The sequence below is a fragment of the Sturnus vulgaris genome, unplaced genomic scaffold (genome assembly GCF_052056855.1).
Source record: "Sturnus vulgaris isolate bStuVul1 unplaced genomic scaffold, bStuVul1.hap1 Scaffold_1138, whole genome shotgun sequence".
Lineage (NCBI taxonomy): Eukaryota > Metazoa > Chordata > Aves > Passeriformes > Sturnidae > Sturnus > Sturnus vulgaris.
The window spans coordinates 119249-145480 of NW_028276043.1; the positions used below are offsets into that span (position 1 = coordinate 119249).

General features: G+C 54.4%; 2 protein-coding genes across 2 annotated transcripts in view; one reads left to right on the forward strand and one right to left on the reverse strand.

Moving 5' to 3' along the window:
• The window catches only part of LOC148219444 (chromatin remodeling protein SRCAP-like), a 35721-nt gene extending 14935 nt beyond the window's left edge, over window positions 1-20786 (forward strand). The window contains exons 7-12 of the mRNA XM_088157582.1: window positions 4166-4362; window positions 6070-6184; window positions 8423-8611; window positions 12803-12985; window positions 17847-17930; window positions 20200-20786. Coding sequence (XP_088013708.1) covers window positions 4166-4362; window positions 6070-6184; window positions 8423-8611; window positions 12803-12985; window positions 17847-17930; window positions 20200-20568 — 1137 coding nt within the window. The 3' untranslated portion in view covers window positions 20569-20786. The remainder of the gene's footprint in view (window positions 1-4165; window positions 4363-6069; window positions 6185-8422; window positions 8612-12802; window positions 12986-17846; window positions 17931-20199) is intronic.
• A 4701-nt stretch (window positions 20787-25487) lies between these two features.
• The window catches only part of RUSF1 (RUS family member 1), a 10091-nt gene continuing 9346 nt past the window's right edge, over window positions 25488-26232 (reverse strand). The window contains exon 7 of the mRNA XM_088157583.1: window positions 25488-25583. Coding sequence (XP_088013709.1) covers window positions 25488-25583 — 96 coding nt within the window. The remainder of the gene's footprint in view (window positions 25584-26232) is intronic.

Consider the following 26232-nt stretch of genomic DNA (forward strand, 5'->3'; position numbering starts at 1 on the left):
GTTAGGGACACCTGGGTGGGGTTAGAGACACCTGGGACACACCTGGGTGGGGTTAGAGACACCTGGGACACACCTGGGACACACCTGGGGCTCAGGGAATGCTCGACGTGCTCGAGCGCTTCCTCACCTTCCACGGACACATCTACCTGCGCCTCGACGGCTCCACCCGCGTCGAGCAGCGACAGGTGAGCCCCGGGACACACCTGGGCACACCTGGGATACACCTGGGTGGGGTTAGAGACACCTGGGACACACCTGGGTGTGGTCGGGTAGGACTGGGACACACCTGGGTACACCTGAGTGGGGTTAGAGACACCTGAGACACACCTGGGTGGGGTTTGGGATACCTGGGAGACACACCTGGGCACATCTAAGTGCAGTTAGAGACACCTCAGACACACCTGGGTGGGGTTAGAGATACCTGGGAGACACACCTGGGCACACCTAAGTGCAGTTAGAGACACCTCAGACACACCTGGGTGGGGTTAGAGATACCTGAGATACACCTGGGTGGAGTTAGGGACACCTGGGTAGGGATTAGAGACACCTGGGACACACCTGGGTGCACCTGGGCACACCTGGGTGGGGTTAGAGACACCTCAGACACACCTGGGTGGGGTTAGAGACACCTGGGAGACACACCTGGGCACACCTAAGTGCAGTTAGAGACACCTCAGACACACCTGGGTGGGGTTAGAGATACCTGAGACACACCTGGGTGGAGTTAGGGACACCTGGGTAGGGATTAGAGACACCTGGGACACACCTGGGCACACCTGGGTGGGGTTAGGGATACCTGAGATACACCTGGGTACACCTGGGACACACATGGGTGGGGTTAGAGACACCTGGGACACACCTGGGATACACCTGAATGGGGTTAGAAACACCTGGAAGACACCTGGATGTGGTCAGGCAGGGCTGGGACACACCTGGGTGGGGTTAGAGACACCTGGGACACACCTGGGACACACCTGGGACACACCTGGGGCTCAGGGAATGCTCGACGTGCTCGAGCGCTTCCTCACCTTCCACGGACACATCTACCTGCGCCTCGACGGCTCCACCCGCGTCGAGCAGCGACAGGTGAGCCCCGGGACACACCTGGGCACACCTGGGATACACCTGGGTGGGGTTAGAGACACCTCAGACACACCTGAGTGGGGTTAGAGATACCTGAGATACACCTGAGACACACCTGGGTGGGGTTAGAGACACCTCAGACACACCTGGGTGGGGTTAGAGATACCTGAGATACACCTGAGACACACCTGGGTGGGGTTAGAGATACCTGAGATACACCTGAGACACACCTGGGTGGGGTTAGAGACACCTCAGACACACCTGGGTGGGGTTAGAGATACCTGAGATACACCTGAGACACACCTGGGTGGGGTTAGAGACACCTCAGACACACCTGGGTACACCTGAGTGGGGTTAGAGACACCTGAGATACACCTGGGTGGGGTTAGAGACACCTGAGATACACCTGAGTGGGGTTAGAGACAATTGGGATACACCTGGGTGTGGTCAGGTAGGGCTGGGACACACCTGGGGACAGTTAAGACACACCTGGGACACACCTGGTCACACCTGGCTGGGGTTAGAGACACCTGGGACACACCTGGGTAGGGATTAGAGACACCTGAGATACACCTGGGTGGAGTTAGGGACACCTGGGTAGGGATTAGAGACACCTGGGACACACCTGAGTGGAGTTAGAGACACCTGGAAGACACCTGGATGTGGTCAGGCAGGGCTGGGACACACCTGAGTGGGGTTAGGGACACCTGGGACACACCTGGGATACACCTGGGTGGGGTTAGAGAGAACTGGGATACACCTGGACACACGTGGGACACACCTGGGTACACCTGGGTGTGGTCAGGTAGGGCTGGGACACACCTGGGGACAGTTAAGAGACACCTGGGACAGGTGTGTTCAGGTAGCTCAGGTGTGCCCAGGTGCTCCAGGGTCACTCCCAGGTGTCTCAGGTGTCCAAATTCGTCCTTTCCTTTGTATCTACGTTACCCCAAAACCACTCCCAGGTATCTCAGGTGTGTCCCAGGTCACTCCCAGGTATCTCAGGTGTGTCCCAGGTGTGTCCCACCCTCACCTGTCGCTCCCCAGGCGCTCATGGAGCGTTTCAACGCCGACAAGCGAATCCCCTGCTCCATCCTGTGCCCAGGTGTCCCCCAGGTGTCCCCCAGGTGTCCCTAATGAACCAGTTCAGGTGTCCTCCAGGTGTCCCCCAGGTATCTCAGGTGTCTCTCAGGTGTGTCTGAGGTATCTCAGGTGTGTCTCAGGTGTATCTCAGGTGTGTCCCAGGTATCTCAGGTGTGTCCCAGGTGTGTCCCATCTATCTCAGGTGTGTCCCAGGTATCTCAGGTGTGTCTCAGGTGCTCTCAGGTCACTCTCAGGTGCTCCAGGGCCACTCCCAGCTATCTCAGGTGTCTCTCAGGTGTGTCTGAGGTATCTCAGGTGTGTCCCAGGTGTACCCCAGGTGTGTCCCAGCTATCTCAGGTGTGTCCCAGGTATCTCAGGTGTGTCCCAGGTATCTCAGGTGTGTCCGAGGTCACTCCCAGGTGTGCTCAGGTGTCTCAGGTGTCCAAATTTTAGCATTCCTTTGCATCCCTCTGCCCCAAAACCAGTTCCAGCTGTGCCCAGGTGTATCTCAGGTGTGTCCCAGCTATCTCAGGTGTGTCCCAGGTGTGTCCCACCCTCACCTGTGCCTCACCTGTCGCTCCCCAGGCGCTCATGGAGCGTTTCAACGCCGACAAGCGAATCCCCTGCTCCATCCTGTGCCCAGGTGTCCCCCAGGTATCTCAGGTGTCTCTCAGGTGTGTCTGAGGTATCTCAGGTGTGTCCCAGGTATCTCAGGTGTGTCCCAGGTGTCCCCCAGGTATCTCAGGTGTGTCTCAGGTGCTCTCAGGTCACTCTCAGGTGCTCCAGGGCCACTCCCAGCTATCTCAGGTGTCTCTCAGGTGTGTCTGAGGTATCTCAGGTGTGTCCCAGGTGTGTCCCAGGTATCTCAGGTGTGTCTCAGGTGTGTCCCATCTATCTCAGGTGTGTCCCACCCTCACCTGTCCCTCACCTGTCGGTCCCCAGGCGCTCATGGAGCGTTTCAACGCCGACAAGCGAATCCTCTGTTTCATCCTGTGCCCAGGTGTCCCCCAGGTGTCCCCTAGGTCAGTCTCAGGTGTCTCCCAGGTGTGTCCCAGGTATCTCAGGTGTGTCCCAGGTATCTCAGGTGTGTCTCAGGTGCTCTCAGGTCACTCTCAGGTGCTCCAGGGCCACTCCCAGCTATCTCAGGTGTCTCTCAGGTGTGTCTGAGGTATCTCAGGTGTGTCTCAGGTGTGTCCCAGGTATCTCAGGTGTGTCTCAGGTGTGTCCCAGGTATCTCAGGTGTGTCCCAGGTGCTCCAGGGCCACTCCCAGCTATCTCAGGTGTCTCTCAGGTGTGTCCCATCTATCTCAGGTGTGTCCCAGGTATCTCAGGTGTGTCCCAGGTGTATCTCAGGTGTGCCCAGGTATCTCAGGTGTGTCCCAGGTGCTCTCAGGTCACTCTCAGGTGCTCCAGGGCCACTCCCAGCTATCTCAGGTGTCTCTCAGGTGTGTCTGAGGTATCTCAGGTGTGTCCCAGGTGTGTCCCAGGTATCTCAGGTGTGTCTCAGGTGTGTCCCATCTATCTCAGGTGTGTCCCACCCTCACCTGTGCCTCACCTGTCGCTCCCCAGGCGCTCATGGAGCGTTTCAACGCCGACAAGCGAATCCCCTGCTCCATCCTGTGCCCAGGTGTCCCCCAGGTGTCCCCCAGGTATCTCAGGTGTCTCCCAGGTGTGTCCCAGGTATCTCAGGTGTGTCCCAGGTGCTCTCAGGTCACTCTCAGGTGCTCCAGGGCCACTCCCAGCTATCTCAGGTGTCTCTCAGGTGTGTCTGAGGTATCTCAGGTGTGTCCCAGGTGCTCCAGGGTCACTCCCAGGTGTGCTCAGGTGTCTCAGGTGTCCAAATTCGTCCTTTCCTTTGTATCTACGTTACCCCAAAACACTCCCAGGTATCTCAGGTGTGTCTCAGGTCACTCCCAGCTATCTCAGGTGTGTCCCAGGTGTGTCCCATCTGTCTCAGGTGTGTCCCACCCTCACCTGTGCCTCACCTGTCGCTCCCCAGGCGCTCATGGAGCGTTTCAACGCCGACAAGCGAATCTTCTGCTTCATCCTCTCGACGCGCTCGGGCGGCGTCGGCGTCAACCTGGCCGGGGCCGACACCGTCGTCTTCTACGACTCCGACTGGAACCCGACCATGGACGCGCAGGCGCAGGACAGGTGTCACCGCATCGGCCAGACCCGAGACGTTCACATCTACAGGTGAGGGGTTCCCGCACAGGTGGGGCTCACCTGAGGGCGTGGGAGGTGGTTTGGGGTTTGTAGGTGCCGTAATTGGGGAGTTATGGGCTCACCTGTGTTACCTGGGAGCTCACCTGTGCGGTTATTTGGGAGTTCAGAGCTCGCCTGTGTTACCTGGGAGCTCACCTGTGTAGCTGTAACTCACCTGGGAGCTCACCTGGATGATTATTTGGGAGTCATGAGCTCACCTGTGTTACCTGGGAGCTCACCTGGGCAGGGTTACCTGGGCAGGGTTGCACAGGTGTCACCGCATCGGCCAGACCCGAGACGTCCACATCTACAGGTGAGGGGTGCCCGCACAGGTGGGGCTCACCTGAGGGCGTGGGAGGTGGTTTGGGGTTTCTGTGTGGTTTTGGTTTGGAGTTCAGAGCTCACCTGTGTTACCTGGGAGCTCACCTGTGTAGCTGTAACTCACCTGGGAGCTCACCTGGATGATTATTTGGGAGTTCAGAGCTCACCTGTGCTACCTGGGAGCTCACCTGTGCAGCTGAGAGCTCACCTGGGTGGTTATTTGGGAGTTCAGAGCTCACCTGTGTTACCTGGGAGCTCACCTGTGTAGCTGTAACTCACCTGGGAGCTCACCTGTGCAGTTATTTGGGAGTTATGAGCTCACCTGTGTTACCTGGGAGCTCACCTGAGTACCTGTAACTCACCTGTGCGGTTCTTTGGCAGTTCAGGACTCACTTGTGTTCATCTGTGTGGTTATTTGGGAGCGCCAGGCTCACCTGTGTCTCCCCTGTCTCACCTGTGTCTCACCTGTCCCTCACCTGTGTCTCACCTGTGTCTCACCTGTGCAGGTTGATCAGCGAGCGCACGGTAGAGGAGAACATCCTGAAGAAGTCCTGGGGTGTCTCACCTGTCTCTCATAGTGTCTCACCTGTGTCTCACCTGTGTCTCACCTGTCTCTCACCTGTGTCTCACCTGTCTCTCACCTGTCTCACCTGTCTCACCTGTGTCTCACCTGTGTCTCACCTGTGCAGGTTGATCAGTGAGCGCACGGTTGAGGAGAACATCCTGAAGAAGGCCTGGGGTGTCTCACCTGTGTCTCACCTGTCTCTCAGTGTGTCTCACCTGTCTCACCTCTCTCACCTGTGTCTCACCTGTCTCTCCTGTCTCACCTGTCTCTCACCTGTGTCTCACCTGTGCAGGTTGATCAGCGAGCGCACAGTTGAGGAGAACATCCTGAAGAAGGCCTGGGGTGTCTCACCTGTCTCTCACCTGTGTCTCACCTGTGTCTCACCTGTCTCACCTGTGTCTCACCTGTCTCACCTGTGTCTCACCTGTGCAGGTTGATCAGCGAGCGCACGGTTGAGGAGAACATCCTGAAGAAGGCCTGGGGTGTCTCACCTGTCTCTCAGCTGTCTCACCTGTCTCTCACCTGTCCCTCACCTGTCTCACCTGTCTCACCTGTGTCTCACCTGTATCTCACCTGTCTCTCACCTGTCTCACCTGTCTCACCTGTCTCACCTGTGTCTCACCTGTGCAGGTTGATCAGCGAGCGCACGGTTGAGGAGAACATCCTGAAGAAGGCCTGGGGTGTCTCACCTGTGTCTCACCTGTCTCTCACCTGTCTCTCAGTGTATCTCACCTGTCTCTCACCTGTCTCTCACCTGTCTCTCAGTGTGTCTCACCTGTCTCACCTGTGTCTCACCTGTCTCACCTGTGCAGGTTGATCAGTGAGCGCACGGTTGAGGAGAACATCCTGAAGAAGGCGAACCAGAAGCGGCTGCTGGGGGACATGGCCATCGAGGGCGGCAACTTCACCACGGCCTACTTCAAACAGGTGAGTGCCCAGGTGAGCGGGGGGGGGGGGACAGGTGAGGGGCGACAGGTGAGGTTTGAGGGGTTTCAGGTGAGGTTTGAGGGGTTTCAGGTGAGATTTGCGGGGTTTCAGGTGGGTTCAGGTGAGTTTTAGATGAGGTTCAGGTGAGGTTTGAGGGGTTTCAGGTGAGGTTTGAGGAGTCTCAGGTGGGGGTTGAGGGGTTTCAGGTGAGGTTTGAGAGGTTTTAGGTGAGGCTCAGGTGAGGTTTGAGGGGTTTCAGGTGGATCCAGGTGAGACTCAGGTGGGTTCAGGTGTGTGCAGGTGAGGTTTGGGGGTGTCCAGGTGATGTTTGAGAGGTTTCAGGTGAGGTTTGAGGGGTTTCAGGTGAGGTTTGAGGGGTTTCAGGTGGATCCAGGTGAGGTTCACGTGGGTTCAGGTGTGTGCAGGTGAGGTTTAAGGGGTTTCAGGTGAGGTTTGAGGAGTCTCAGGTGAGGTTTGAGGGGTTTCAGGTGAAGCTCAGGTGGGGTTTGAGGGGTTTCAGGTGAGGTTCAGGTGTGTGCAGGTGAGGTTTGAGGAGTCTCAGGTGGGGGTTGAGGGGTTTCAGGTGAGGTTTGAGGGGTTTCAGGTGAGCCTCAGGTGAGGTTTGAGGGGTTTCAGGTGGATCCAGGTGAGGTTCAGGTGGGTTCAGGTGTGTGCAGGTGAGGTTTGAGGGGTTTCATGTAAGGTTTGAGGGGTTTCAGGTGGGTTCAGGTGAATCCAGGTGAGGTTTAAGGGGTTTCAGGTGAGTTTTGAGGGGTTTCAGGTGGATCCAGGTGAGGTTCAGGTGGGCTCAGGTGTGTGCAGGTGAGGTTTAAGGGGTTTCAGGTGAGGTTTGAGGGGTTTCAGGTGAGGCTCAGGTGAGGATTGAGGGGTTTCAGGTGGATCCAGGTGAGTTCAGGTGTGTGCAGGTGAAGTTTGAGGGGTTTCAGGTGAGGCTCAGGTGAGGATTGAGGGGTTTCAGATGGATCCAGGTGAGTTCAGGTGTGTGCAGGTGAGGTTTGAGGGGTTTCGGGTGAGGCTCAGGTGAATTCAGGTGAGGTTTGAGGAGTTTCAGGTGGGTTCAGGTGAGGTTTTAGGTGAGCTCAAATGGGTTCAGGTGAGGCTTAGGTGGATCCAGGTGAGGTTCAGGTGTGTGCAGGTGAGGTTTGAGAGGTTTCAGGTGAGGTTTGGGGGTGTCCAGGTGGGACTTGAGGGGTTTCAGGTGAGGCTCAGGTGTGTCCAGGTGGGGTTTGGATGATTTCAGGTGTGTTTGGGGGTCCCCAGGTGAGTTTTGAGGGTCCCCAGGTGGGTTTTGGGGTGCCCAGGTGGGGTTTGGGAGGTTCCAGGTGGGTCTCAGGTGGGAAGGAAAGGTTTGGGGGTGGTTTGGGGTGGGCAGGTGAGGCTCAGGTGGATTCAGGTACCCCCCAGGTGTCCCCAGGTAACTCAGGTGTATCTCAGGTGCCCCCAGGTGTATTTCAGGCGTTCCTAGATGTCCCCAGGTGTATCCCAGGTGCCCCCAGGTGTATCTCAGGTATCCCAGGTGTATCTCAGGTGTCCCCAGGTGCTGTCAGGTGTATCAAGGTGGATCCAGGTGTATCTCAGGTATCCCCAGGTGGATCTCAGGTGTCCCCAGCTGCCCCCAGGTGTATCCCAGGTATCCCCAGGTGTATCTCAGGTGTCCCCAGGTGTACCCCAGGTATCCCAGGTTCACTCAAGTGTACTCCAGATGTCCCCAGGTGTATCCCAGGTGTACCCCAGGTGCGCCCAGGTGCCCCCAGGTGTTCCCCAGGTAACCCAGGTGTACCCCAGCTGCTCCCAGGTGTATCCCAGGCATCCCCAGGTGTTCCCAGCTGTATCTCAGGTATCCCAGGTGTGCCCAGGTGTTCCCCAGGTAACTCAGGTGTATCTCAGGTGTCCCCCAGGTGTACCCCAGGTAACCCAGGTGTATCTCAGGTGTACCCCCAGGTAACCCAGGTATCCCCAGCTGCCCCCAGGTGTTCCCCAGGTGTCCCCAGGTATCCCCAGCTGCCCCCAGGTGTTCCCCAGGTGTCCCCAGGTGTATCTCAGGTGTACCCCAGGTGTATCTCAGGTGTACCCCAGGTGTATCTCAGGTGTACCCCAGGTGTACCCCCAGGTGTATCTCAGGTGTCCCCCAGGTGTCCCCCAGGTAACCCAGGTGTATCTCAGGTGCACCCCAGGTGTACCCCCAGGTAACCCAGGTGTGCCCCCCCTCTCCGTCAGCAAACCATCCGCGAGCTGTTCGACATGGCGCCCGAGGAGGCGGCGCGGGACAGGGACGGCGACAGGGACGGCGACAGGGACAGGGACAGGGACAGGGACAGGGACAGGGACAGCGGGGACAAAGATGGCGACAGGGACGACGACGACGACGACCCGGCCGCCACCGGCAGGACGCAGATACTGGAACAGGTGAGGCTCACCTGGGCACACCTGGGCACACCTGGGCACACCTGGGGGGGGGGGTAACGGGGTGGAGGCGGTGGCTCGGGATGGTCACGGAATGGTCACGAAATGTCCCCGAATGTCCCCAATGTCCCCAATGCCCTGAATGTCCCCAAATCCCCTGAGTGTCCCCAATGACCCCAATGTCCCCAAATCCCCTGATTGTCCCCAATGTCCCCAATGCCCTGATTGTCCCCAATGTCCCCGATGTCCCCAATGTCCCCAATGTCCCCAAATCCCCTGATTGTCCCCAATGTCCCCAATGCCCTGATTGTCCCCAATGTCCCCAGGCTCTGTGCGGGGCCGAGGACCCCGAGGACATCCGGGCTGTGTCCCCAATGTCCCCAATGTCCCCAATGTCCCCTGAGTGTCCCCAATGTCCCCAAATCCCCTGATTGTCCCCAATGTCCCCAATGTCCCCAATGCCCTCAATGCCCCCAATAGTCCCCAATCCCCCAAGTGTCCCCAATGTCCCCAAATCCCCTGAGTGTCCCAAATGTCCCCAATCCCCTGAGTGTCCCCAATGCCCTCAATGCCCCCAACACTCTGAGTGTCCCCAATGTCCCCAATGTCCCCATTGTCCCCAATGTCCCCAATGCTCTGATTGTCCCCAATGTCCCCAGGCGCTGTGCGGGGCCGAGGACCCCGAGGACATCCGGGCTGTGTCCCCAATGTCCCCAATGTCCCCAATGCCCTCAATGTCCCCAATAGTCCCCAATCCCCCAAGTGTCCCCAATGTCCCCAATGTCCCCAATGCCCTGAGTGTCCCAAATGTCCCCAATGTCCCCAATCCCCCCAATGCCCTGAGTGTCCCCAATGTCCCCAATGACCCCAAATGTCCCCAATGTCCCCAATGTCCCCAATGTCCCCATTGTCCCCAGGCTCTGTGCGGGGCCGAGGACCCCGAGGACATCCGGGCTGTGTCCCCAATGTCCCCAATGTCCCCAATGTCCCCAATGCCCTGATTGTCCCCAATGTCCCCAAGTGTCCCAAATGTCCCCAATGTCCCCAATGTCCCCAATCCCCTGATTGTCCCCAATGTCCCCAATCCCCCAAATGACCCCAATGTCCCCAATGTCCCCTGATTGTCCCCATTGTCCCCAGGCTCTGTGTGGGGCCGAGGACCCCGAGGACATCCGGGCTGTGTCCCCAATGTCCCCAATGTCCCCAATGTCCCCAATCCCCCAAGTGTCCCAAATGTCCTCAATGTCCCCAGTCCCTTCAATGTCACCAATGTCCCCTGATTGTCCCCAAGTGCCCCCAATGTCCCCAATGCCCTGAGTGTCCCCAATGCCCCCAATGTACCCAAATCCCCTGATTGTCCCCAATGTCCCCAATGTCCCCAATGCCCTGATTGTCCCCAATGTCCCCAATGTCCCCAATGTCCCCAGGCTCTGTGCGGGGCCGAGGACCCCGAGGACATCCGGGCTGTGTCCCCAATGTCCCCAATGTCCCCAATGTCCCTGACACTCTGAATGTCCCCAACACCCTGATTGTCCCCAATGACCCCAATGTCCCCTGTGTCCCCAATGTCCCCAATCCCCCAAGTGTCCCAAATGTCCCCAATGTCCCCACTGTCCCCAATGTCCCCAGTGTCCCCAATGTCCCCAATGCCCTGATTGTCCCCAATGTCCCCAATGTCCCCAGGCGCTGTGTGGGGCCGAGGACCCCGAGGACATCCGGGCTGTGTCCCCAATGTCCCCAATGTCACCAACACTCTGAATGTCCCCAATCCCCTGATTGTCCCCAATGTCCCCAATCCCCCAAATGACCCCAATGTCCCCAATGCCCTCAATGTCCCCAATGTCCCCAAATCCCCTGATTGTCCCCAATGTCCCCAGGCTCTGTGCGGGGCCGAGGACCCCGAGGACATCCGGGCTGTGTCCCCAATGTCCCCAAATCCCCTGAGTGTCCCCAATGCCCTGATTGTCCCCAATGTCCCCAATCCCCCAAATGACCCCAATGTCCCCAATGCCCTCAATGTCCCCAATGTCCCCAATCCCCTGATTGTCCCCAATGTCCCCAATGTCCCCATTGTCCCCAGGCTCTGTGTGGGGCCAAGGACTCCGAGGACATCCGGGCTGTGTCCCCAATGTCCCCAATGTCCCCAATGTCCCCAATGTCCCCAAATCCTCTGAGTGTCCCCAATGTCCCCAACACCCTGATTGTCCCCAATGACCCCAATGTCCCCTGTGTCCCCAATGTCCCCAATCCCCCAAGTGTCCCAAATGTCCCCAATGTCCCCACTGTCCCCACTGTCCCCAATGTCCCCAATGTCCCCAATGCCCCCAATAGTCCCCAATCCCCCAAGTGTCCCCAATGTCCCCAATGCCCCCAATGTCCCCAATGCCCCCAATGTCCCCAATGTCCCCAATGTCCCCAATGCCCTCAATGTCCCCAATGTCCCCAATCCCCCAAGTGTCCCAAATGTCCCCAATGTCCCCAATCCTCTGATTGTCCCCATTGTCCCCAGGCTCTGTGCGGGGCCGAGGACCCCGAGGACATCCGGGCTGTGTCCCCAATGTCCCCAATGCCCTCAATGTCCCCAATGTCCCCAAATCCCCTGATTGTCCCCAATGTCCCCAATGTCCCCAATCCCCCCAATCCCCCCAATGTCCCCAATGCCCTGATTGTCCCCAATGTCCCCAAGTGCCCCAAATGTCCCCAATGTCCCCAATGTCCCCAATGCCCCAAATGTCCCCAATGTCCCCAATCCCCTGAGTGCCCCCAATGTCCCCAATGTCCCCAACACTCTGAATGTCCCCAATGTCCCCAATCCCCTCAATGTCCCTAAATCCTCTGAGTGTCCCCAATGTCCCCAATCCCCGAGTGTCCCCAATGCCCTGATTGTCCCCAATGTCCCCAATGCCCTCAATGCCCCCAATAGTCCCCAATCCCCTGATTGTCCCCAATGTCCCCAATGTCCCCAATCCTCTGATTGTCCCCATTGTCCCCAGGCTCTGTGCGGGGCTGAGGACCCCGAGGACATCCGGGCTGTGTCCCCAATGTCCTCAATGCCCTCAATGCCCTCAATGTCCCCAATCCCCTGATTGTCCCCAATGTCCCCAATGCCCTCAATGCCCCCAATAGTCCCCAATCCCCCAAGTGTCCCAAATGTCCCCATTGTCCCCAATGTCCCCTGTGTCCCCAGGCTCTGTGTGGGGCCGAGGACCCCGAGGACATCCGGGCTGTGTCCCCAATGTCCCCAATGTCCCCTGAGTGTCCCCAATGTCCTGATTGTCCCCAATGTCCCCAATCCCTCCAATGTCTCCAATATCCCCAATATCCCTGAGTGTCCCCAATGTCCCCAATGTCCCCAATGCCCTCAATGCCCCCAATGTCCCCAATGTCCCCTGAGTGTCCCCAATGTCCCCAGGCTCTGTGCGGGGCCGAGGACCCCGAGGACATCCGGGCTGTGTCCCCAATGTCCCCAATGTCCCCAAATCCCCTGATTGTCCCCAATGTCCCCAATGTCCCCAATCCCCCCAATGCCCTGAGTGTCCCCAATGTCCCCAATGCCCCCAATGTCCCCAATGCCCTCAATGCCCCCAATGTCCCCAATATCCCTGAGTGTCCCCAATGTCCCCAATGCCCCCAATGTCCCCAATGCCCTCAATGCCCCCAATGTCCCCAATCCTCTGATTGTCCCCATTGTCCCCAGGCCCTGTGCGGGGCCGAGGACCCCGAGGACATCCGGGCTGTGTCCCCAATGTCCCCAATACTCTGATTGTCCCCAATGCCCTGAATGTCCCCAATGTCCCCAATCCCCCAAATGACCCCAATGTCCCCAATCCCCTGATTGTCCCCAATGTCCCCAAATCCCCTGATTGTCCCCAATGCCCTGAGTGTCCCCAATGTCCCCAATGCCCTGAGTGTCCCCAATGTCCCCAATCCCCTCACTGTCCCCAATGTCCCCAATGTCCCCAATGTCCCCAGGCTCTGTGTGGGGCCGAGGACCCCGAGGACATCCGGGCTGTGTCCCCAATGTCCCCAATGCCCTCAATGCCCCCAATAGTCCCCAATCCCCCAAGTGTCCCCAATGTCCCCAATGCCCTGAGTGTCCCCAATGTCCCCAATGTCCCCAATCCCCTCTGTGTCCCCAATGTCCCCAATGTATCCAATGTCCCCAAATCCCCTGAGTGTCCCCAATGTCCCCAGGCGCTGTGCGGGGCCGAGGACCCCGAGGACATCCGGGCGGCGTCGCAGGCTCAGGCCGAGCGCGTGGCCGCCATGGCCGAGTTCAGCGAGAGCCTGAGCCCCGAGGAGGGGGGAGGGGCCCCCGAGGGGGCCGAGGAGGAGCTGAGCAAAGCGGAGCAGGAGATCGCCGCCCTGGTGGAGCAGGTGAGCGCTCACCTGGGCACAGGTGAGGTGATGGAGGGGTCACCTGGGCACAGGTGAGGTGGGTGGGGGAGGGGAGGAGTTACCTGAAAAAATAAAAAAAAAAATTCTGGAAAAATTCCCCAAAAAATCCCGGAAAAATTCCCCAAAAATTCTGTAAAAATCCCCAAAAAAATCCCGTAAAAATTCCCAAAAACTCGAGCAAAAATTCCCAAAAAATCCTGAAAAAATTCCCCAAAAATTCCAAAAACATCCTGGAAAAATCCCCAAAAAATCCTGGAAAAATTCCCCCAAAATTCCCAAAAAATCTTGGAAAAATTCCGTTAAAATTCCATTAAAATCCCCCAAAATCCTGGGCACAGGTGAGGTGGGTGGGGGAGGGGAGGAGTCACCTGAAAAAATAAAAAAAAAAATTCTGGCAAAATTCCCCCAAAAATCCCGGAAAATTTGTGTGAAAATGCCGTTAAAATCCAAAAAAAAATCCACAAAAATTCCTCAAAAAATCCCGTAAAAATTCCCAAAAATTCCAAAAAAAATCCCATAAAAATTCCCCAAAAAATTCTGCAAAAATCCCCAAAAAATCCTGGAAAAATCCTGGGCACAGGTGAGGTGGGGGAGGGGAGGTCGCCGCCCTGGTGGAGCAGGTGAGCGCTCACCTGGGCACAGGTGAGGTGATGGAGGGGTCACCTGGGCACAGGTGAGGTGGGAGAGTCACATGGGAAAATTAAAAAAAAAATTCTGGCAAAATTCCCCAAAAAATCCCGGCAAAATTGTGTGAAAATGCCGTTAAAATCCAAAAAAAAAATCCACAAAAATTCCTCAAAAAATCCCGGAAAAATTCCCAAAAATTCAAAAAAAAATCCCATAAAAATTCCCCAAAAAATTCTGCAAAAATCCCCAAAAAATCCTGGAAAAATCCTGGAAAAATCCTGGGCACAGGTGAGGTGGGGGAGGGGAGGTCGCCGCCCTGGTGGAGCAGGTGAGCGCTCACCTGGGCACAGGTGAGGTGATGGAGGGGTCACCTGGGCACAGGTGAGGTGATGGAGGGGTCACCTGGGCACAGGTGAGGTGATGGAGGAGTCACGTGGGAAAATTAAAAAAAAAATTCTGAAAAAATTCCCAAAAAATTCTGGAAAAATTCCCAAAAAATCCCATAAAAATTCCCAAAAAATCCCGGAAAAATTCCCAAAAATTCCCCAAAAAATCCTGAAAAAATTCCAAAAATATCCTGTAAAAATTCTCTAAAAAATCCTGGAAAAATCCCAAAAAAAGCCGGAAAAAATGTGTAAAAATTCCCCAAAAAATCCTGGAAAAATCCCAAAAAATCAAGAAAAAATTCCAGCAAAAATCCCCAAAACTCCCATAAAAATTCTCCAAAAAATCCCATAAAAATTCCCCCAAAATCCTGGAAAAATTCCATGAAAATCCCCCAAAAATCCTGGGCACAGGTGAGGTGGGGGAGGGGAGATCGCCGCCCTGGTGGAGCAGGTGAGCGCTCACCTGGGCACAGGTGAGGTGATGGAGGAGTCACCTGGGCACAGGTGAGGTGGGAGAGTCACATGGAAAAATTTAAAAAAAATTCTGGAAAAATTCCCCAAAAAATCCCGGAAAAATTCCCCAAAAATTCTGTAAAATTCCCCAAAAAATCCCATAAAAAGTTCCCAAAAAATTCCCCAAAAATTCTGTAAAATTCCCCAAAAAATCCCATAAAAATTCCCAAAAAATCCTGAAAAAATTGTGTAAAAATTCCAAAAAAAATCCTGTAAAAATACTCTAAAAATCCTGGAAAAATCCCAAAAAATCAAGAAAAAATTCCAGCAAAAATCCCCAAAACTCCCATAAAAATTCTCCAAAAAATCCCATAAAAATTCCCAAAACATTCTGTAAAAATTCACCAAAAAAATAAAAAAAAAATCCCCAAAAATTCCCTTAAAGTCCTGGGAAAATCCCCAACAATCCCATAAAAATCCCCAAAAAATCCTGGAAAAATTCCCAAAAAAGCCTGGAAAAATTCCCCAAAAATTCCCTAAAGAAATCCAGAAAAAATTCCCCAAAAATTCCCAAAAAATCTTGGAAAAATTCCATTAAAATTCCATTAAAATCCTGGAAAAATTCCATGAAAATCCCCCAAAAATCCTGGGCACAGGTGAGGTGGGAGAGTCACATGGGAAAATTTAAAAAAAAATTCTGGAAAAATTCCCCAAAAAATTCTGGAAAAAATCCCCAAAAATTCTGTAGAATTCCCCAAAAAATCCCATAAAAATGCCCAAAAATTCCCCAAAAAAATCCTGAAAAAATTCCGAAAAAATTCCAAAAACATGCTGTAAAAATTCCTAAAAAATCTTGGAAAAATCCCCAAAAAATCCTGGAAAAATTGTGTAAAAATTCCCAAAAAATCCTGGAAAAATCCCCCAAAATTCCCAAAAAATCCCATAAAAATTCCCAAAAAATCCTGGAAAAATTCCCCAAAAATCCTCAAAAAATTCCCAAAAAATCCTCAAAAAATTCCCCAAAAATAAAAAAAAAATCCCATAAAAATTCTGGGCACAGGTGAGGTGATGGAGGAGTCACCTGGGCACAGGTGAGGTGATGGAGAAGTCACATGGGAAAATTAAAAAAAAAATTCTGGCAAAATTCCCCAAAAAATCCCGGAAAAATTGTGTGAAAATGCCGTTAAAATCCAAAAAAAAATCCACAAAAATTCCTCAAAAAATCCCGGAAAAATTCCCAAAAATTCCAAAAAAAATCCCATAAAAATTCCCAAAACATTCTTTAAAAATTCCCCAAAAAATTCCCCAAAAATTCCCTAAAAGTCCTGGAAAAAAACCCAAAAATCCCATAAAAATTCCCCCAAAAATCCTGGAAAAATTCCCCCAAAATTCCCTAAAAGTTCTGCAAAAATCCCCCAAAAATCCCATAAAAATTCCCAAAAAAATCCTGAAAAAATTCCTCAAAAATCCCGTAAAAATTGTGTAAAAATACCATTAAAATTCCCCAAAAAATCCTGAAAAAAATCCTTAAAAATTCCCCAAAAATCCTGGAAAAATTCCCCAAAAATTCCCAAAAAATCTTGAAAAAATTCCGTAAAAATTCCCAAAAAATCTTGGAAAAATTCCGTTAAAATTCCATTAAAATCCTGGAAAAATTCCATGAAAATCCCCCAAAAATCCTGGGCACGGGTGAGGTGGGTGGGGGAGGGGAGGAGTCACATGGAAAAATTTAAAAAAAAAAAATTCTGGAAAAATTCCCCAAAAAATTCTGGAAAAATTCCCAAAAAAATCCCGGAAAAATTGTGTGAAAATGCCGTTAAAATCCAAAAAAAAATCCACAAAAATTCCTCAAAAAATCCCGCAAAAATTCCCCAAAAATAAAAAAAAAAATCCCATTAAAACACCCAAAAATCCCCCAAAAAATCCCAAGAAATCCTGGAAAAATTCCCAAAACATCCTGAAAAAATTCCATTAAAAATTCCCCAAAAATTCCCGAAAAGTTCTGAAAAAATCCCCAAAAAATCCTGGAAAAATTCCCCAAAAAAACCCCCAAAAATCCCCCAAAAAATCCCAAAAAATCCCCCAAAAAATCCCCAAAAAATTCCAGAAAACCCCAAAAAAATCCCCAAAAAATCCCAAATAACCCCTAAAAAATCCCCCAAAATTCCCCAAAAAATCCCCAAAAAATCCCAAAAAATCCACAAAAATCCCCCAAAAAATCCCAAAAAATCCCAAAAAAATCCCAAATAATTCTCCAAAAATCCCTAAAAAATCCCCAAAAAATCAAAAAATATCCCAAATAATCCCCAAAATAATCCCCAAAAAATCCCAAAAAATAAAAAAAAAATCCCCAAAAAATCCCCAAAAAATCCCAAAAAATCCCCAAAAAATCCAAAAAAAAATCCCAAAAAACCACAAAAAATCCTAAAAAAATCCCAAAAAATCCCAAAAAAATCCCCCCAAAATCCCCAAAAATCCAAAAAAAAATCCCCCCAAAAAAAACAAAAAATCAAAAAAAATCCCCAAAAAATCCTCAAAAAATCCCAAAAAAATCCAAAAAATCCCCAAAAAATCCCCAAAAAATACCTGAAAAATAAAAAAAAATCTTAAAAAAAAACCGGAATAAAATCCCAAATAATCCCAAAAAATCCCAAAAAATCCCCAAAAAATCCCCAAAAAACCCCCCAAAAAAATCCCCAAAAAATCCCAAATAACCCCCAAAAAATCCCCAAAAAATCCCCAAAAAATCCCAAATAATCCCCAAAAAATCCCCCAAAAAATCCCCAAAAAATCCCAAAAAATCCCCAAAAAATTCCAAAAAAATCCCAAAAAATCCCAAAAAATCCCCAAAAAATCCCCCAAAAATACCTGAAAAATTAAAAAAAATCTTAAAAAAAAACCCGGAATAAAATCCCAAATAATCCCAAAAAATTCCCCAAAAATCCCAAAAAAATCCCAAAAATCCCCCAAAAAATCCCCCAAAAAATCCCCAAAAAATTCCAAAAAAATCCTAAAAAAATCCCCAAAAATCCCGAAAAATCCCCCAAAAATCCCCAAAAAATCCCAAAAAATAAAAAAAAAATCCCCAAAAAATCCCAAAAAATCCCAAAAAATTCCCCAAAAATCCCAAAAAAATCCCCAAAAAATCCCAAAAAAACCCCAAAAAATCCCAAATAACCCCCAAAAAACCCCCAAAAAATCCCCAAAAAAACCAAAAAAAAATCCAAAAAAACCCCAAAAACCCTTTAGGGACCCCTTTTTTCCCCGGGATTTTTTCGTAGAGAACCCCTAATAATTTTTTTTTTTTTTGGGGTGGGGGTCTCGGGGGTTCTGACCCCTCCCCAAAATCCCCCAAATTCCCCCCAAAATCGCAGCTGACCCCCATCGAGCGCTATGCCATGAACTTCCTGGAGGCGTCGCTCGAGGACGTCAGCAGGGAGGAGCTGAAACAGGCCGAGGTGGGGGAGGGGATGGGGGGGAGGGGGGGCCTGGGGGAGATTTTGGGGGGTCCTGAAGGATTTTGGGGGGATTTTGGGGGGTCCTGAAGGATTTTGGGGGGTCCTGGGGGAGTTTTTGGGGGGATTTTGGGGGATCCTGGGGGGTTTTGGGGGGGTCTTGGGGGGAATTTCGGGGGGTCCTGGGGGCTTTTTTGGGGCATCCTGAGGGGTTTTGGGGGATTTTGGGGGGTCCTGGAGGATTATGGGGGGTCCTGAGGAGTTTTTGGGGGGGTCCTGGGGGGTTTTTGGGGGGATTTTGGGGGGTCCTGAGGGAATTTTTGGTGGGATTTTAGGGGGTCCAGGGGGGTTTTGGGGGGTCTTGAGGGGATTTTGGGGGGTCTTGAGGGGTTTTTGGGGGGTTCTGGGGGATTTTTGGTGGAATTTTGCGGGGTCCAGGGGGGATTTTAGGGGGTTCTGGGGGGTCTTGGGAGGTTTTTGGGCGGGGTTGGGGGGAATTTTGGGGGGTCCTGAGAGGTTTTTGGGGGGATTTTGGGGGGGTCCTGGGGGATTTTGGGGGGTCTTGAGGGGTTTTGGGGGGTCTTGGGGGGGTCCTGAAGGATTCTGGGGGTTCTTGAGAGGATTTTGGGGGGTCCTGGAGGGTTTTGGGGGGGTCTTGAGGGGATTTTGGGGGGTCATGAGGGGTCTTGGGGGGATTTTGGGGGGAATTTAGGGGGGTCTTGAGGGGTTTTTGGAGGGTCCTGGGAGGGTCCTGAAGGATTCTGGGGGGTCCTGGGGGGATTTTGGGGGGGTCCTGGAGGAGATTTTGGGGGGTCTTGAGGGGGTTTTGGGGGGGGGGTTGGGGGGATTTTGGGGGGTCCTGAGGGGATTTTTGGTGGAATTTTGGGGGGTCCAGGGGGGATTTTGGGGAGTCCTGGAGAAGATTTGGGGGGGATTTTGGGGGGTTCTGAGGGGATTTTAGGGGGTTCTGGGGGTCTTGGGAGGTTTTTGGGCGGGGTTGGGGGGAATTTTGGGGGGTCCTGAGAGGTTTTTGGGGGGATTTTGGGGGGGTCCTGGGGATTTTGGGGGGATTTTGGGGGTCTTGAGGGGTTTTGGGGGGTCTTGGGGGGGTCCTGAAGGATCTGGGGGTTCTTGAGAGGATTTTGGGGGGTCCTGGAGGGTTTTGGGGGGGTCTTGAGGGGATTTTGGGGGGTCATGAGGGGTCTTGGGGGGATTTTGGGGGGAATTTAGGGGGGTCTTGAGGGGTTTTTGGAGGGTCCTGGGAAGGTCCTGAAGGATTCTGGGGGGTCCTGGGGAGACTTTGGGGGGTCTTGAGGGGTTTTTGGGGGGTTTTGGGGGGTCCTGGAGGAGATTTTGGGGGGTCTTGAGGGGTTTTGGGGGGTCTTGGGGGGGTCCTGGGAGGTTTTGGGGATCCTGGGGGGTTTTTTGGGGGGTCCTGAGGGGTTTTTGGGGGGTCCTGAGGGGATTTTGGGGGGTTCTGGGAGAGTCCTGAAGGATTTTGGGGGGTCCTGGAGGATTTTGGGGGGTCCTGGAGGATTTTGGGGGGTCCTGGGGGTTTTTAGGGAGATTTTGGGGGGTCCTGGGGGCTTTTTTGGGGCATTTGGAGCATTAATTTAAATTTGGGGGGATTAATTTAAATTTGGGGGGATCAATTTAAATTTTGGGGGTCTCCATTGGGTCTGGGGTCTCATTGATGGGATTTGGGATTGGAAGAGTCCATTTCTAATTTAGTGGGGGAGTTAAAAGAGCTTTAAAAGGTTTGGGAAGGTACCAAAAATTCTGGGGGGGGTTAATTTAAATTTGGGGGGATTAATTTAAATTGGGGGGGTCGATTTAAATTTTTGGGGGGGTCCCCAATTGGGTCTGGGGTCTCATTGATGGAATTTGGGATTGGAAGAGTCCATTTAGGATTGGGGGGGGAGTTAAAAGAGCTTTAAAAGGTTTGGGAAGGTACCAAAAATTCTGGGGGGGGTCAATTTAAATTTGGGGGATTAATTTAAATTTTGAGGGGATTAATTTAAATTTTGGGGGGGTCCCCAATTGGGTCTGGGGTCTCATTGATGGGATTTGGGATTGGAAGAGTCCATTTAGGATTGGGGGGGGAGTTAAAAGAGCTTTAAAAGGTTTGGGAAGGTACCAAAAATTATGGGGGGGTCAATTTAAATTTGGGGGGATTAATTTAAATTGGGGGGGGGGTCGATTTAAATTCGGGGGGGTCCCCAATTGGGTCTGGGGGGTCTCACCTGTCCCTCCCCCCAACCCCCCCCCCCAGGAGCAGGTGGAGGCCGCCCGCAAGGACATCGACCAAGCCAAGGGGGGCGGGGGCCGCTTCCGGTTCCCCCCCCCAGCCCAGGACGGGGAGGAAGAGGAGGAGGAAGAGGAAGAGCCCGGGGGAGCCGCCATGATGGGGGGAGGGGCGTCGGCGGCGGCCATGATGGGTGGGGGAGGGGCCGGCGGAGAGGAGGAGCCTCCGGGTGGGGGTGGGGGAGGGGCGGAGCGAGGAGGGGGTGGGGGAGGGGAGAGGGGGGGTGGGGAGGGGAGAGGGGCGGGTCCCGGAAGCCGCGGAGGGCTCGGGGGCCTCCCCGCCCCCCCCACCCCGAGAGGCCGGGGACGCGCGCCAGCCAGAGGCTGCGGGCCGTGACGTCATCGGTGACGTCACCGGCGGCGCCGCAGGCCGCCCCGGCCACGCCGGAAGCGCCGGCGGCGCAGCAGAACGCGGTGACGTCATCGCCGCCCGCCGCGGTGACCGTCGCCGGCGTCGCCCGCGACGTCGGCGCCTCCCCAGGCCACGCCCCCTCCCTCCCCGCCCCTCCCGTGACGTCACCGCCACCCCCCCGCCGCCTCGCCGCCTCCCCCCGCCACTCCGCCCCCGCCCCCCGCCGTGACGTCACCGCCGCCCCCCGCCGTGACGTCACCCCCTCCCCCGGCCGCCTCCTCACCGCCTCCCCCTCCCCCCCGCCTCCTCACCCCCTCCCCCTCCCCCCGCCCCCTCGCCGCCCCCCAACCCCCCCTCCCCCACCCCTCGGGAGGAGCCACGCCCTTCCCCCGGCCCCGCCCCCACCCCTCCCGCCCCTCCCCCTCCGCGGCGCCGCCGCAGCGCCGACATCGAGATCCGGCAGAGCCGCGGCTCCGGCCCGGCCGCCAAAGTGCTGAGGACGCTGCCCGGGCGCCTCGTGACGGTCCTGGAGACCCCTCCCCCATCCGCCATGACGGGGGGAGGGGCCTCGAGAGCCCGGCGGCGTCCCCGGGACCACGCCCAGCAAGCCCCGCCCCCTCCTCCTCCTCCTCCTTCCTCTTCTTCCTCCTCCTCCTCTTCTTCATCTTCTTCTTCTTCTTCCTCCTCGTCGGCCCCTCCCCCACCCAAACGCCGGCGCGGCCGCCCCCCGAAACGGCGGCTCCTGGGTGGGGGAGGGGCGCGGTCCCGCCGGCGTCGACGTCACGGGGGAGGGGCCCAGCGCCCCGCCCCCACCCCCTCGGAAAGCCGGAAGCGCCGGGGTCGCCCCATGCGTGGTTTAGGGGGAGGCGGGGGAGGGGCGGGGCAATCGCCCGCCCCGCAAGCGGAGGAGGGGTCGCCCCCCCAAGATGGCGTCGGGTGAGGGCGGGAGCGGGGGAGGGGAAGGCTCCAACCCACCCAGCCCCCGCCGGCCACGCCCACCCCGGCCAGGACCACCCGGGCGAGGCCCGGAGCCCCCTTGGCCCCGCCCCTCCAGCGGAGCCGCGGCGGAGGCCCCCGCCCGACCGAGGACAGCGGCGACGAGGGCGTGGCCCCCGCCGGAAGTGGGGGAGGGGCGAGGAGGAAGGAGCCCCACCCCCCACCCCCGGCCAAGAGGAGGAGGAGGGGGGGAGGGGCGAGGCCCGCGGCCGCCAGGAGGAGGCGCCGTGGTCACCGGGGCTCGGCCTCCGCCCTCCCCGCCGGTTGCAGCCCCCCGGCGCTGCGCGGCCTCCCCCGCCCAAAGTGGGGGAGGGGCGGCACCCCAGGACCCCCCCGCGGGGGTGGGGGCGGCCTTGAGGGGGAGGAAGGCCAAGACGTGACGGGCGAGGCAAGATGGCGGCGGCGAGCGGGAAGGGGGAAGGGAAGATGGCCGACGGTTGAGGGCGGGGCTCAAAATGGCCGACGGTTGAGGGTGGGGGTTCGAAATGGCCGACGGGGACCTGGGGGCAGTCACGTGATCTCTGGGTAGCGCCAATATGGCTGACGCGGTGACCTTCGGTTGACCCCAAAATGGCCGACACGGTGATCGTCGGGTGTGACAAATATGGCCGACAATAGGGCCCCGTAATGGCCGACAGAGTGGGCCCAATATGGCGGACGTGGTGGCCTTTTATTGGCCCCAATATGGCTGACAGAACGGGTTTTGGTTGACTCCAATATGGCTGACACCGTGACCTTTGGTTGACCCCAATATGGCTGACAGAATGATTCCAATATGGCCGACCCCATGACCTTTGGTTGACCCCAATATGGCTGACAGAATGATTCCAATATGGCCGACAAAGTGATTCCAATATGGCCGACACAGTGACCTTTGGTTGACCCCAATATGGCCGACACGATGACGTTTGAGTGACCCCAAAATGGCCGAAAGAGCAACCCTTACTTTTCCAAAATGGCTGACAAAGCGATCCCAATATGGCCGACACGGTGACCTTTGATTGACATCAATATGGCCGCCACAGTGAATGCAAGATGGCCGACCTCATCTCTCCATTACATCACTTCCGGCAGCCATTTTGTATTTGGTGACATCGTGGTGACGTCATCCCAAAGTGTGAGCTCGTATTGGAAACTGTGACGTCATCGCTGGTGGCCATCTTGAAATTGGGTGACGTCAGAGCTTGGACTTGAATAAGCCTGGTGGCCATCTTGACTGACCATTATGGGACCTGGCAGCCATCTTGCCTCCTGGCAGCCATTTTGACCCTGAGCAACATGTGATGCGGCAGCCATTTTAACCACAAAAAGAAACCTGGCGGCCATCTTGACTGGCCATCATGTGACCTGGAAGCCATTTTAACCACAAGAAACCTGGCAGCCATCTTGACTCTGACCATTCTGTGACCTGGCAGCCATTTTAACCACAAAAAGAAACCTGGCGGCCATGTTGATTGACCATCATGTGACCCGTCAGCCATTTTAACCAGAAGAGGAAACCTGGCAGCCATCTTGCCGCCTGGCGGCCATGTTGACTGTGAATAACGCGTGACCTGGCAGCCATCTTGCCTTTTGGCAGCCATCTTGACTGACCATCATGTGACCTGGCAGCCATTTTAACCTCAAGAAGAAACCTGGCGGCCATCTTGACTGTGACCATCATGTGACCGGGCAGCCATTTGAACCAGAAGAGGAAACCTGGCAGCCATCTTGCCTGCTGGCGGCCATCTTGACTCTGAACAACACGTGAGCCGGCAGCCATTTTAACCACAAGGAGAAACATGGCGGCCATCTTTGCTGACCATCCAGTACCTGGCAGCCATTTTAACCAGATGAGGAAACCTGGCGGCCATCTTGACTCTGAACAACATGCAACCCGGCAGCCATTTTAACCACAAGAAGAAACATGGCGGCCATCTTGACTGGCCATCCTGTACCTGGCAGCCATTTTAACCAGATGAGGAAACCTGGCGGCCATCTTGCCTGCTGGCGGCCATCTTGACTCTGAACAACACGTGACCCGGCAGCCATCTTGACTACGAGCCCACCACGAAACCTCCCGGCCGCCATCTTGAATCAGGACCGGGCCCAGCAGAGTCGGGAGTGGGGGGGGGGGGGGGGGGGGGGGGGAGGGGGGAGGAGGGGGGGACAGATTTTGGGGGTGGGGGAGGGGCTTTTTTCACCCCCGTTTCTCTTCCCCCCCCGCCGCCATCTTGTTGTAAAATTGGTTCCTTTTGAACCCGAATCTATGCAAAGGTGCTTTGTGGTGGGGGTGGGGGAGGGGGAGAGGGGGGCGGGGCCAATTTTTTGGGGGTGGGGGTGGGGATGATGGGGGAGGGGGTTGGGGGGGGGGGGAGGTTCCCTGCCCCTCCCCCACCCCGTCAAAGCTTTTCCTGCCATGAATAAAAAGGGTGAAAAAATCCAAAATTTGGGGGACCCCCCCTCCCCCACCTTGGGTGGGTGAATTTGGGGGGGGGGGGGGGGGGATGGGGGCGATTTTTTGGGGGGTCCCCAGAGGGATTTTGGGGTCGCTTTGGGGAATTTTGGGGGTCCCCAGGAGGATTTTTGGGGTCAATTTTGGGGATTTTAAGGAATTTTGGGGGTTCCCAGCAAGATTTTTGGGGTCAATTTTGGGAATTTTAAGGAATTTTTGGGGTCCTCAAGAAGATTTTTGGGTCTTTTTTGGGATTTTAGGGAATTTTGGGGGGTTCCCAGGGGCATTTTGGGGTCTTTTTTGGGAATTTTAGGGAATTTTTGGGGTCCCCAGGGAAATTTTTGGGTCACTTTTGGAGATTTTAGGAAATTTGGAAAGAGGGTCCCCAGGATTTGGGGATTCCAGGGGAATTTTGGGGGGTCCCAGTGAAATTTTGGGGTCACATTTTGGGATTTTTGGGGGTCCCCAGGAGGATTTTTGGGGTCAATTTGGGGATTTTAAGGAATTTTGGGGGTCCTCAAGAGATTTTTGGGCCTTTTTGAGAATTTTAAGGAACTTTTGGGGTCCCCAGTGAAATTTTGGGGTCACATTTTGGGAATTTTGGGGGTCCCCAGGAGGATTTTTGGGGTCAATTTTGGGATTTTAAGGAATTTTGGGGGTCCTCAAGAAGATTTTGGGCCTTTTTTGAGAATTTTAAGGAATTTTTTGGGGTCCCCAAGAAATTTTTGGGTCTTTTTTGGATTTTAGGGAATTTTGGGGGTTCCCAGTGAAATTTTGGGGTCACATTTTGGGATTTTCGGGAATTTTGGGGTCCTAAGGAAGATTTTTGGGTCTTTTTTGGGAATTTTGGGGGGTCCCCAAGTGGATTTTGGGTCTTTTTTGGGGAATTTTAAGGAATTTTTGGGGTCCTCAAGAAGATTTTGGGTCTTTTTTGGGAATTTTTGGGAATTTTGGGGGTCCCCAAGTGGATTTGAGGGATTTTTCCATGGGGGAATTTTTGGGATTCCCAAAAAGATTTTGGGGGTCCCCCAGGGGGATTTTGGGGTCACTTTTGGGAATTTTAAGAATTTTGGGGTTCTCAGGAAGATTTTTGGGTCTTTTTTTGGGAATTTTAGGGAATTTTTGGGGGTCCCCAAGAGGATTTTTGGGGGGGGGGGGGGGATTTTGGGCATCCTCGGGGGGAGTTTTGGGGATTTGAGGATTTTTAGGCGTTCCCTGAAGGGTTTTGGGAATTCGAGACTTTTTGGGGGGGTCTCAAACCTTTTTGGGGTCCCCAAAATCCCCAAAATTCCCCAAATCCTTTTGTGGGCCCCACCTCGACCATCGCCGCTTTAAGAGCATCCCGTTACCCCTTTAAGAGCGGCGGCACCGCCTTTCCCCGCTCTTCCGCCTTTGCCATGGCAACGGGGGCGTGGCCTGAGGCTTCGACCAATCAGAAAGCGCGGAGTTGTGTTGGGGGCGTGGCCAGCGCGTATCAGCCAATCAGAATTGACGGTGGGAGCCGCCCGCGCATGCGCGGTGAGGCCGCGCCGCCAGGGGGCGCCGACGGCGGCTCCGGCTCCGGTGAGCTCTGAGGGGGGAGGCGGGAAAAACCCTTTAAAAAAACCCCAAAAAAGCCCCAAAATCGCTGGAAATCGACCCAAAACGACCCCAAATCCTTTCGGAATCACCCCCGAAACCCCTCCCCGAGCATTCCCGGGCTTTTCCCGGGCTCCCTTCCCGCCCTCTCCCTCAGGATCCTCCTCAAGCCGCCATTTTGTCCCCTCAGGCGGCTCCGAGCTCTCAAAAAGCGCCAAAAATCGCTCGAATTTCGCCCAAAATGCCCCAAATTTCCCCTCCCGCCACCCCTAAAAGCCCCCTCGGTTCCGTCGGGTTCGAAAATCCCCAAATTTCCCCCCAAAAATTCGATTCCCAAAACATCCGGCATCCCAAAAATCCGCAAAAATATTCGGGAATTCTGTCCCCAAATCCGCCAAATTTCCCTCCTGGGGTTCTCCCCTAAATTTTGCGTCTTAAGCGTCCCCAAATTTGGTTTTTTTCACCCCAAAATTCGCTTTAATTCCGTAAAAAACTTCCCGGTTCGCTCAGTGAGTCGGAAATTTTTAATTTTTTCCAAAATTGCCCCCCAAAATTTAAGTTTTTCCCCTCAAAATCGCGTTAAAAATTCAGAATTTTTTGCAGATTTTTTCGGTAGCGGCTGAAGTTCTCTTTGAGGGTTA